This window comes from Lentinula edodes (assembly GCF_021015755.1).
Source record: "Lentinula edodes strain Le(Bin) 0899 ss11 chromosome Unknown C8R40scaffold_61, whole genome shotgun sequence".
Taxonomy (NCBI): Eukaryota; Fungi; Basidiomycota; class Agaricomycetes; order Agaricales; family Omphalotaceae; genus Lentinula; species Lentinula edodes.
Window position 1 is genome coordinate 111,281 of NW_025764367.1, and position 10,970 is coordinate 122,250.

Genomic DNA, 10,970 nt, shown 5'->3' on the forward strand with positions numbered 1-10,970 from the left:
CAATCATGCACTTACAGTTCCTTGAGATGGGACCTTAGACCGTCAAAGATATAGGTTGCAGGTTTGCGACATGGTTTTGCGGCTGGAGAGTGTACTTTGCGAATGGCGGTATCGGCGACAGCTTTCAAATGTGTGTCTGTGGTAGGAACAGAATCATCAATGTTGATGGAGATATTCGTCTTGGTAATGGCAGCAGGAGTAGATGTTGATAGAGTATTTCCAGAAGTGGCCTCTGCTGCCATTCCAGTCGTTGGAATCGACATTATTTCAGGCTTCACTTGCATGCAATGGCGACACATATACACTTTCAACTTTCGCATCTCAAGAGAAATTTTGCCTTTGCTCGTCAATCTCGCGGCGAGTCCATGAGAGAGGGGATGGTCACCAATGATCTTGCTGGCTTCATCTTGGGGTAAAATCGCGAGCGACATGGATTCGTGACGATGCGAGTGGCCGATCTGAGAAACACATAGGTTGATTTGGGAAGAGATACAACGGCAAAACCTACCACGTCCAAAGGTTCCAATATAATTTGTGCATCGCAACTCAGGCATAAGACCCTGGGTCCAATCGCGGACAAAAGTTCATGCGAGCCTTTTTCGTCTTCAGAAATATCGCATGCTTCTAGAAGCGAAGATATCGCGGCTATAGCCTATGAACCAGATCAATCTGGATACAATGGGTTTAAATATGCCTTACCTTTGTGTCCTTTTCAAACCTCGCAGCCTTGAAGGGCCTTTGAGGGATCGACTTGTCAAGAGTCACAGAACATGAATGCATGATAGCTCCGGCATAGTCTAGCGATCCAAAGTCTTTATACTTAGCCTCTACCCTGTGGCACGTCCGACACTGAAATCTCGCCGTCAGCCTATCCACTGGGTGCAGCTTCCTGCTACTCGGAGACTTCCAATTTTGGAAACCTAAAATCGCAGCGAGACTGTTTTTTGCCTCCAAGTGAAATTTTGCTATTTCCGAATGAACGAGGGTTTGAATAGCTTGGGATTGAAGGCTGGTGTCAACCTCCTTTTCAGATTGACCGACGGACTGTTGAATTTGACGAATCGTTGGGAGTCCACGGAAGGAAGGAAGGGAGGGCAAAGGAGTCTCTTGTTTGAGTGCACGTAGTCTATTGTAATGCTTTTCAACAGCACGACGACAGGTAGAATAGCCAGCTTCATGTGCACGGCGAGATCTGCTTTCTACGACTTTAACGAGCTCAGCGGCAATAGCGGCTTCCAGTGTCTTATAATCTGCTGGATGCTGAGATCTACTGGGCATACTTCGGAGAGAAAAGCTCACCTAAATATTGTATTTCTTCCAACGAGGCATTTTTCTGCTTCATTAAAAGACTGTATGTCGGCGTGTTCATCATGTCCCAAAAATTCAGTCCTTCTCTGGTGGCCAGTCCTTTTGAGCTGAGAGTGTTTCAGAGGCGTGAAGAGAAGTTATTCCTAGCAAGAACTCACAACTTTGTATTAACATCTTTCACTAAATTTTGAGCCTCCGCATATTCCTTCCGCCAGGCATGCAAAGCAACACACATCTGTTCTAGGGCTTAGCTTTGATAAAAAGAATGTCTCAATATTCAAATTACTGACCTCCATGTACATCTTTGTCTGGGCACTCCTCCTTGAGCAAAGCTGACAGTGATAAGATGTCAGTAAGTAGTTGATATAAATAATTTGAATGACTTGCATCTATATATCCTTCAAGTGTATCAGGCTTCTGGGACACATCGAGGTATTCTTGAAGTGCGCGACTCCAATCTGAGTACAGATAGACCGCCCCGGTGTAAGGCCCTGAGTTGAATTGTAAGCGTATGCTGTACGCGAAGAAACCGAAGAAGAGAACACCAACATTGTAGGACAAATGGGGATTTTTCTTTCACCATCCGACTTTAGAAGAGACAAGCAAATTGTTCAGAACATGCGTACCAAAACAATCCGACCTCTCGACGACTGGTAAAGTGGTTTCGAAAACCTTATATGCATCTTTGGGGGGGTGGTTCACATGAAGTTTGCGACTGATTACTGCACATGAGATGGCATGCTTTCTTTGCTGAGAAAGTGGGCTCACTTGTGGAGAGCTCTTCTACACTGGCGCTAATTCAGAGTAGCCAGTTAGATGTAATCGCTGTCATTGGGATGAAAAGGGCTGACGTCGGCACATAGTCGCACTCGGAGACCAAATGAGCTGTAGAAGTTGACCTGTTTATCGCATATCTATAGAAAGCGTTAAATTTGCGCTGAAAATAGGTGAGTTTTATTACAAACCTCGCACGGGCCAGCGTCAAATACGAAGGCTGCAAATGAAGATTCTGTAAAGCGTGGACAGGGTTCCGGAAGTCCTCCTTGAAGGCAATTCTGCCTCGCATATCGCCATATGTATTGATTTGCCTCATGGAGAAGGGTGCGGCAGAAGAACTTGCTGCATCTAGAGAGAGCAAGAATGTCTTTGGGAGATTTGGTGTAAAGAAGTATTTCGGCAAGTAATTCGAGAGGTAGCTTTGCGATATAGGATGTTCTAGGAAGTGTTGGGGCCTTCACATCAGATTCAGAATTCGAGGTCTTTCGCTTCTTGTATCGCCTGGTCGTCATTACAAAGAATGAGTGGAAGACAAGCCACAATCTAGCTTTTGAGTTATCTTATCTTATCTTTCCCGTTTTGGTGGAGGCAATATTCGCGCGGTTCCTATGTTTCCCGATGGCTTGCATCACTACTGACGATTCCAAGCCAGTCCGAACCATAATGACGCCTCGCGATTTCACCGAGATCATCCGTTAGTTATTTTTCACCCGCTGTATTGGTCGTGTCTTTCTTCCAAAGACACAGATTAATTTGCAAGTCGGCCAAAACTTGGTGCGGAACTTTTTTCGTACGATCTTGTTATAATCTAAAGGGTTTCGCAGCAGATAAACTTTTGGATCCTACGCCAAACCTTCATAACACACAACACGTAGGATTGAATATGGCTTCATCTTCCTCATTTCGCAATCACCGTATCCTCGTTGCTTCACTGTTTCTACCTCACACCGCTGTACTTGGGCCAGATCCAGCAGATGAGCGTGTATTATCTATAGACTACCCTTCCGAGGACGATGGAGCTACGACACCAATTGAACCCAACACACCATCGGAAGATGTCTCCGCTCCTGAGAGTGTTCGGACATTCCAGAATGAAAAAGCATCGACCATTCTCACCTCCTCGGGATCCATGACACAATCAGCAGCAGGTTTTATTGCAGGTCAACCTCTTAGTATTATCGAAGATCTCAGAGACCGAGCTGCTGCGGGAAGAGAGCGTCCAGGAACGAGCAGACAGACTAGCCACGCATTACTTGGACGAGTAGCTGCTCCTGGGTCGCCTACCCATGAGGCCATCCATCCGTTCTTGACACCAGGAGGCAACCTGACAGGAGCGAAAGTGACCGATGGGAAACTCAACAGAAAATTCCAGCTGACACTTCCTAGTACTGGAAATAATCCGTCACCGTTGTCACACACGGCTGCGCCAGATGGAATTAATGAACCATCATCAGTTTCATTTTCCTCTCCCGCCTCTCGCTCTTCAACCGTGGCTCACGCAGCTGCTCTGAAACGCAACCTTTCTCGTCAGCGTAATAGAAACATCGTCTCACCCAAACGGTCTTCATCTCGCACCGCGAAGCATACACCTTCAGCATCTATTGCATCATTGGCCTCTGCGAGTTCTGCGGCGTCGTTCGATTCACTAGAATCTATCAGTACACGCCTAGATGAAGAGATTGAAGAAGGGGAAGAGGAATTCCATATTGCCCCAAATCCGCATGTCAACGGAGGTCTGAAAAACGCAATAGATTCTGTTTCGGCTGCTATGATGCATGGTTTTACACCTCAGGCAGCCTCTGCACCTCCCACGAAAACGTCTTTTTCTGCTAAAAGCCATGTGCCTGGGCACGCCCGGAGTATGTCCTCAACGTCTGTTTCTGCCGCATACGGGCAGAGCAGTGAATTTAGCCGGCTATGGATTGGATGTCTTGGGACCAAGACAGATGATTGGAACCTGAAGCTCAAGGAAAGAGTAGAAGAAGCTCTGCCCCGCCAGGAGGGTGGAGTGGAGGTACCAGTCTGGTTGGAGGATAGTGTTTTTGAGGGATGTTATGATGAATTTTGTCATCAGGTGAAAAATTCATTCTCTCCCGTCTTTTCGATTCCGTTTTCATTATTTACACATGCGATTCGTTATAGGTCCTGTGGCCAGCTCTTCACTATGCCGTTCCCGATGCACCGAAAACACGATTATTCTACGAATCTGCATCTTACAAGCAATATGTCAATGCGAACTGGGCATTCGCTCAACGTATAGGAGAAGTGTGGAAGGAGGGTGACGTCGGTATGTTCTAGTCTCGTTACAATGATTCATCTACATCTCAAAAATGCTTTTGATTTGCAGTATGGGTAAACGATTATCACCTCATGCTCGTGCCCCTCATGCTAAGAAGCTCTGGCCTGATTCCCAACACTGCGCCCATAGGTCAGTATCTTTGGTGTAACAACCATCTCTACCCAAGCAATCCGCACGCTGATCTGTTACGTATTACAGGGTTCTTTCTTCACGTTGCCTTTCCATCCTCAGAGATATTCCGCTGTCTGTCCGTTCGGGAACACTTGTTAAAAGGGATATTGGGCGCCGATTTGGTAGGTGCACTCTGATTGACTGGTCTGTAAATTGGATACTGAGCCCGTCTGACTCAGGTTGGCTTCCAAACTGCAAATTATGCGCGACATTTCCGCCAAACATGCGGCCGAGTCCTCGGCGTCGAAACACTTCCAAGTGGGATTGTCATTGTCGACGACGAAGTCAACGGAGATGACCCGACGCTCGATCTTGAGCGAAAAGCCAAGGTCGACCTGGGACGGAATGCTGGTGCAAAGGATGGCGAAAGTAGCCCGGAAGAGGAACATCCAAATTCACCCGGTTACGTTCGTCAAAAACAGCTGCCGAATCCCACCGCAGGTAGACTTGATGCACTTGGAAAGGGAAGACTGGTCGACGTAGGGGTGTTCCCGATGGGCATCGATGTTGCGAGACTCAATGAGTGGAGAATGGAGCCGGAAGTTGCTGATTGGATCGCAATGTTGAAAGAAAAATACCAGGGGATGAAGCTAGTCGTCGGAAGGGATAAATTGGATGAGATCCAGGTTGGTGCCTTCTGGGTTTCCATGGAGGCTTTTCTCTTGACGACGTTCATAGGGTGTATATCAGAAGATTCAAGCATTCGATGTTTTTCTCACCAAGCACCCTGAATGGGTTGGTAAAGTTGTCCTCATCCAACTAGCGATTCCCAATGCGCAGCCACATTCTTCGAATTCTCATTCATCGGGTTCCGCTTCAAACTCGGACTCTGATTCAGGCGACATCACATCCGCCATCATGACCACCGTTTCTCATATCAATTCCCGGTTCAGTACGCTCACGTATCAGCCGGTGGTCTTACTGCATACCCAAGACGTTGATTTCAGCCAGTATTTAGCTTTGCTCAGCGTGGCAGATGTGTTCTTGGTTACCAGTTTAAGAGAGGGCATGGCTCTCAGAACACATGAGTTTGTTTGCTGCCAAACTGGAAGAGCAGATGTTCAAATTCCGATCAGTGAAGGAGTAGTTGCAGAAGGGGCTTCAGGATCTGATAGAAAAGGGGTTTTAGTCCTGAGTGAGGTAGAGTACTCGTTTTCCAAAAACACAATTCCTGAACTGACTTGTTGTTCATAGTTTACTGGTTCTTACTCGTATTCAGGTTTTCGTTCTTGCATTGCTATTAATCCTTGGGATGCTCGGGGCACTGCTGAAGCGATTGATACCGCCCTGAATATGCCGAGAGATGAAGCGCGGACTCGCTGGGAAGAATTGCATAACCATGTAATCACCCAGACAGCACAAGCCTTCGTCGTCAATTTTTTGACAAGATGCTTGCGTGCCAATGGTGAACATATATTTCACAAGGACATAGAACGTGCAGGTGCAGTGCGAGTTTTAGACGAGAAGGCAATCCTCGACAAATGGAGCAGTCAAACACAGGGGAGAAAACTCATCCTCGTCGACTGGGAAGGTACACTGATCGGCGATTACCTTCCGGCTGGCGCTCCTGGCGCCACCCCAGAAAGAGAGATCCAGAAGGAAGAAGAATTCAAAGCTGCAACCACGATATTAAAGAAACTGGTTGCTCAGGAAGAAAAGAATGAAGTCTGGTTGCTGAGCGGCCTACCAATCAAAGTGTTGGAGCGTATATCAAAGGAAGTCGGTGGCAGAATTGGTATTGTGTGAGTGTTTTGGGTTCTCAAATAGCAATCCTGGATGTTGATTTTACTCAGCTCTGAGAACGGATGCTTCCTTAAGACGATAGAACCCAGCGTGGCTGGAGGTACAGGAACCTGGATAACCATGGTAGCAAATTTTAACATGACCTGGAAAAGCTCGTGCCTCGAAATTCTGAATTACGTGGGTGCTTTCGCGATACTGCCAACATCCAGTAACTGACTTGATGTTCTGGTAGTTTTCGGAGCGCACGCCTGGCTCATTCGTTGAAGAGCGCGAAGCTTCAGTGGTTTGGAGATTTTGGACCGGTCCAAGTGAGGACTCTTCAGATCGCCAGTGGGCCAGAAGACAAGCTGCTGAAGCACAGAATCATATCTTTGATAGGTAAATGTTCCACCCGGTTTTTTAATCTGGGAATTTAATGTTCTATGCCATTTTAGTCTCGGTGAACGGTACGGCCTTCGCATTATTCCTGGAGCGAACTCTTTTCTCGTTATACCCACCAAAATCTCTCGTTCAACAGCCGTTGGGGCAATTCTCCACCCCGATGGACCTGCTCAGTCTCCATTCGCTGGCGCGCGCCCTTGGATGGCCATCACTGAGTCGGAAGTAGTTCCCTCTTCAGCTCAGATTGGGGAAAAATGGGACTGCATCCTAGGTTTGAGCAGCGATGAGAATTTGCTGAGAAGATTAGCGGAATTAAGCATCGCTGAGACGTGCTCCACTAGCGGGAAGGGGACCGATGCGAGTTGGAAGATCGAGAGGGTTAGAGTACTGCCTTTCTTGGAAAGTCTGGCAGATGTTGCTTGAGGGATCTCATTTGTATGCGCGAGGACACTGTTATTGTGAAGGTTGCTTTCCGACCGACAGACTGCACAACCGTATGCATATGTATAGAGGCGATATGTACACATCTGTAAGTTAATTCTGGGGTTACCTGACTGCAGGTTTGTCGATCAGGCCATCCACCTGTTGCTTTACAGCAACGGTAGCGGTAAATGCATCTCATCTCAAATCGATTGCATAACTGAATATGTAGCCCAAGTATCCTCAAGTAAGTATCCGCCTCAAGTAGGCGTCCCGATCAGGATAGGATAGGATAGGATAATCAGTATCTATCGCCTATCCCCGTATCAGCATATTATTAAGAAATGATGCAGTACTGGGGAGTGCCACAAAATATACAGCGAACTGATGGCTCGAAAGTATCCGAAAGAGTGTGCAATAATGATAGTCTGGCGAAAACGAAGGTGGAAATTGACGGTTGACTTGTTTAACAAGCTATCGATTGAGGTCCATACAACCCCTTCGGAACAACGTCAGTGCGTCCAAGAGCCCAATCTGAACCCATCAACTCCTGCAGCTTTTCGATCTGGTTTCGCCATTTACCTATACGCATATTATGCGTCATGTTTATCAACGTTCTGGAGTCTTTGCGTCCCTCTGGAACTCGGATACTTCGTTGCAGTAAAGCAAGTTTCCCGTTGAGTTCCTCGATTCGCTCCTGGATCTCCATCTGGCGTTCTGTCTTTGCAGAAAAGTGCATACTACTGAGGGATGTCTCGGTGCCGTTTGACACATCAGTACCCCCACCTGGACGAGGAGAAGGGGATGCCTTCTTGACGAGCGCTTTGGGGGGAGGACGAGGGGTATGATAAAAATTGATTGTATCTGGCCAACTCGGTTCATCTGCATTGTTTCCTTTATTCTGGAGAGTAATGGAAGAGGTCTGTGCTGTGGGATTGTCCCAGAATGTTCTGGTAAACCAAGAACGAGAGGATGGGCGAGATAAACTCGGAGCAGAGTTAGAAGGGAGGGAAAAGGCGTATCGATCGTCTAGAGCTCTAGGGAAAGATTTGCGGTGTCGCCTGCGTAGCACGAGAAAGACGAGGAGAAGGCCAATGATAGCGAGAAGCACTGTGCCCAGGCATACCGCTACGATGACGGGGATCTGAAAGTGAGAAGGGCTAAGAGTTTTGTAAGCTGTTTGACAATGGGGGACAGGCTGTCGAGCTCACGGTGTACTTGTTGTGGAAGAGGAAGTGGGTTTATTACTGTTATAGATAGTAAATTATACGCGGTTCCAGAAATATTAATCACACCTTACCCCATAGCTGTAATGGAGGGAGTTTCAGCGGCATTCACATTCAAACGGATCGGCTTGGACAGTGTGACTTTGTTTCTGTAATAGTTTCTGTTAGTTTTGGAATTCGTGCTCGACTCAGTGCAATTGGCATACTGCAATTTCATCGTGGTATTCAACTTAATCTTGTGATCGAACGCTACTAGATGAAAACTCCTATATATACAGTGTGCTGTTAATGAAGGAACGTCTCCGAAATACAATTGCACTCACCCGGTTTCATTGAAAATAACGGATGCTTCCCCCTTAGTCTGCCATTCGGCTGCACGTATAAGCACTGGTTCTGACGTTAGCACATTTTTTCCATTCTTCAAGCCAACAGCAAATTCTGTTGGGTCGGACTCATTTCTCGTCCACACCACGATCGTTTTCGAACCAGCTGTAATGGGAGTCTTCTGCGGCTGTAGATGAATCTTTGCCTGCGCATAAAGTACCAGAAATATGATATTCCTGTGAATAGAGATAAGATGAAATACGAGTTGAGCGTGGATCCGTACGTACCACAAGAGCAATGGAAAGTTCATTGGACCAGCCTCAAGCTTTGGAAAAATAGAAATCGATTAGAAAGTCACTGTCAAAGTGAAATAAGAGAAGAGGGGAAAGGATGGGCAATGCTTCGTCTGATCATCGAGGATGCTGTAGAAGTATCAACAGTTTGATGATGAGTCCAAACATCTCAATGCGCTTCCTTTAGATCCTATGGAATGTTCGAGGTTGTCAACTACCACAGGCTGTTGTTGCAATGATAGTCATTCAGTAAATTAGCAACTGAGAACACGACGATCATTAGATCCGAGGTACCACCAAGCTTGGTTCAACAGCCTGCAGGAAAGCCCGGCACTTTTGACCGTGATGGAAGCCGGATAGGAAAGACCTTCCCGTGCGCCACACGAAGCCTGGCAGTGCTTGTTCAAATGTTCAAGTGGTTCAAACTTACAAAATGATTCTCATTAAATCTCAACAATGTCAATTGCTGCAGCAGCGGGGGACCTTGAGCCACCAAGGTAAATATCTTTGTGTTCTGCATCTTCATCGTAAAACCAACGCCTCTTTTAGATATACCCCACGAGAACAAGCTACAACCTCATCTGACGAAAATGCCCCACCTGAATACTCGATAACCTACTCCTTCTCTGCCCTCTCTGCCAACTCTATGCTCCTTCTGCCACCTCTAGCTTCCCCAGAGACACGGCCCAGGTACCACATCTCCGTTTCTCAGAATTGTTTCACCCCAATGTCGTGGATCACCACTGTCCGGCGAAGTTCTGCTGCAGATGGAGAAATTCTAGGAGAATTCGAATTGGGCATTCAAATGGGCGGAATGGGCAGCTCTGAGAGGCGTCCAACTATATTCATGCACGGTAGGGGTCCGGACGAGGGAGAGAAGTGGCTGGAAGATGTATACAACGACAATTATGCTCATGTAAGTGCTCTAACGGTATATCGAACAGAGTCTCATTATCTTATAGCATGTAACCTGGCAATTGCCTCCTGGGCAAGGACATCTCTACTGGGACATCCTTCGCTCCAATAAGAAAGTACGTGCTTATACCAATCCTTATCCTACGGTCAATCCTCAAAACCATTCCAAACAAAGTGTTACGCTTCCAACTCCCCTCGCCCACATCCTCTCCTGGCAGAATTTATACCTCAACCCTCAAACTCCAACTCCAGACTCCGTCCATCCCCTCGATCATCTCTATCCCACTCGTACCAGTCTTACCAGCTGAAAGTATACCCACAAGGTTTTGAATACCTGGATGATATCCTCCTCTCCGCTCTCGTATACGAGCGTAAGCGTACTACTCCTTGCTTCCAGACCAAAGCACCCGCGTCGGTGGCGAAGATGAAATATGAACGGTATCCCGTCATTGCGTCTTCGGTATCAAGCAGTTCGAGTGTGCGGAGTAGTGTAACTTCCAGCATTTCTATTCAAGCTTCGAATTCTTCAACCTCTCGAGCCGCTGGGTCAGAAGCCTCGATACATTACCTGTGATATATCTATGTTTATTGAAATATAATATACCCATGCTCAAGATATAAGAAAGAACTCTTCAGCTTGAACGGTGATATCGGTCGGATGAAGAAGCAGTGTCAAATCTTTTATCAAACACATCTATGGATTGTCCTATTTGACGTTCAGCGCTCTCTACTTGCACTGTTCAATGCACATCATTACTACGGTTCTTTGGAATCGACGCAACAGTCATCGGAAGCAGTTACTCAGGCGGAAGCAGTATAGTTAGGATCAAAGTCGGCAGGGGATTGTGAGGTCGAGTCGCCGTTAGTCCTACTAGAGCATGCGATGATTGTAACCACACCGTTCCGCAAGTTTGTACATGATCCTACAGCGGGTTTACAAGTCCACTGAGTTCCATTTGGAATAAGAGCTGTCGATGGTTGGACCGGAACTGGGTACCATGGGCAGACGATTTAAACGGGAACAATCGAATATATTTCTGGATGAATGAACTTAACGAGCCACAAGTCACATTAGAATCGGCGCCATAGGCTCCGCACATACCAGTAGGATCA

The 10,970-nt window shown here is 46.9% G+C and overlaps 4 protein-coding genes across 4 annotated transcripts; 2 read left to right on the top strand and 2 right to left on the bottom strand.

The window, feature by feature from the left end:
* Positions 1-11: 11 nt before the first annotated feature.
* Positions 12-2,597, bottom strand: C8R40DRAFT_1060736 (uncharacterized protein; the record flags this gene model as incomplete). The annotated part of the gene is made up of 9 exons (XM_046225373.1): positions 12-458; positions 509-652; positions 700-1,253; positions 1,300-1,415; positions 1,467-1,543; positions 1,599-1,697; positions 1,909-2,091; positions 2,160-2,222; positions 2,274-2,597. The coding sequence occupies 9 exons, from the start codon at positions 2,595-2,597 to the stop codon at positions 12-14; spliced, it is 2,007 nt and encodes a 668-aa protein (XP_046080038.1).
* Positions 2,598-2,834: 237 nt separating this feature from the next.
* C8R40DRAFT_797027 (glycosyltransferase family 20-domain-containing protein) lies at positions 2,835-7,405 on the top strand. The gene is made up of 11 exons (XM_046236244.1): positions 2,835-2,859; positions 2,910-4,159; positions 4,228-4,372; positions 4,433-4,513; positions 4,583-4,677; positions 4,735-5,181; positions 5,234-5,695; positions 5,750-6,297; positions 6,349-6,475; positions 6,531-6,676; positions 6,733-7,405. The coding sequence occupies exons 2-11, from the start codon at positions 2,969-2,971 to the stop codon at positions 7,100-7,102; spliced, it is 3,612 nt and encodes a 1,203-aa protein (XP_046080039.1). The 5' UTR covers positions 2,835-2,859; positions 2,910-2,968; the 3' UTR covers positions 7,103-7,405.
* A 160-nt stretch (positions 7,406-7,565) lies between these two features.
* On the bottom strand, positions 7,566-8,959 carry C8R40DRAFT_1177242 (uncharacterized protein; the record flags this gene model as incomplete). The annotated part of the gene is made up of 6 exons (XM_046232644.1): positions 7,566-8,259; positions 8,311-8,346; positions 8,400-8,474; positions 8,532-8,591; positions 8,649-8,885; positions 8,937-8,959. The coding sequence occupies 6 exons, from the start codon at positions 8,957-8,959 to the stop codon at positions 7,566-7,568; spliced, it is 1,125 nt and encodes a 374-aa protein (XP_046080040.1).
* On the top strand, positions 8,937-10,606 carry C8R40DRAFT_796986 (uncharacterized protein). The gene is made up of 4 exons (XM_046236243.1): positions 8,937-9,439; positions 9,492-9,858; positions 9,905-9,973; positions 10,033-10,606. Exons 1-4 carry the CDS (start codon positions 9,399-9,401, stop codon positions 10,429-10,431), a joined length of 876 nt encoding a protein of 291 aa, XP_046080041.1. The 5' UTR covers positions 8,937-9,398; the 3' UTR covers positions 10,432-10,606.
* The last annotated feature ends 364 nt before the right edge of the window (positions 10,607-10,970 follow it).

Excerpts from the sequence above, each read along its gene's own strand:
- C8R40DRAFT_797027 (XM_046236244.1), top strand. The coding sequence starts at position 2,969 with ATGGCTTCATCTTCCTCATTTCGCAATCACCGTATCCTCGTTGCTTCA. Across the intron at positions 5,182-5,233 it reads ATAAATTGGATGAGATCCAG|GGTGTATATCAGAAGATTCA; the intron begins GTTGGTGCCTTC and ends CGACGTTCATAG. Across the intron at positions 6,298-6,348 it reads GGTGGCAGAATTGGTATTGT|CTCTGAGAACGGATGCTTCC; the intron begins GTGAGTGTTTTG and ends GATTTTACTCAG.
- C8R40DRAFT_796986 (XM_046236243.1), top strand. The coding sequence starts at position 9,399 with ATGTCAATTGCTGCAGCAGCGGGGGACCTTGAGCCACCAAG. Across the intron at positions 9,440-9,491 it reads GGGGACCTTGAGCCACCAAG|ATATACCCCACGAGAACAAG; the intron begins GTAAATATCTTT and ends CGCCTCTTTTAG. Across the intron at positions 9,859-9,904 it reads ACAACGACAATTATGCTCAT|CATGTAACCTGGCAATTGCC; the intron begins GTAAGTGCTCTA and ends ATTATCTTATAG.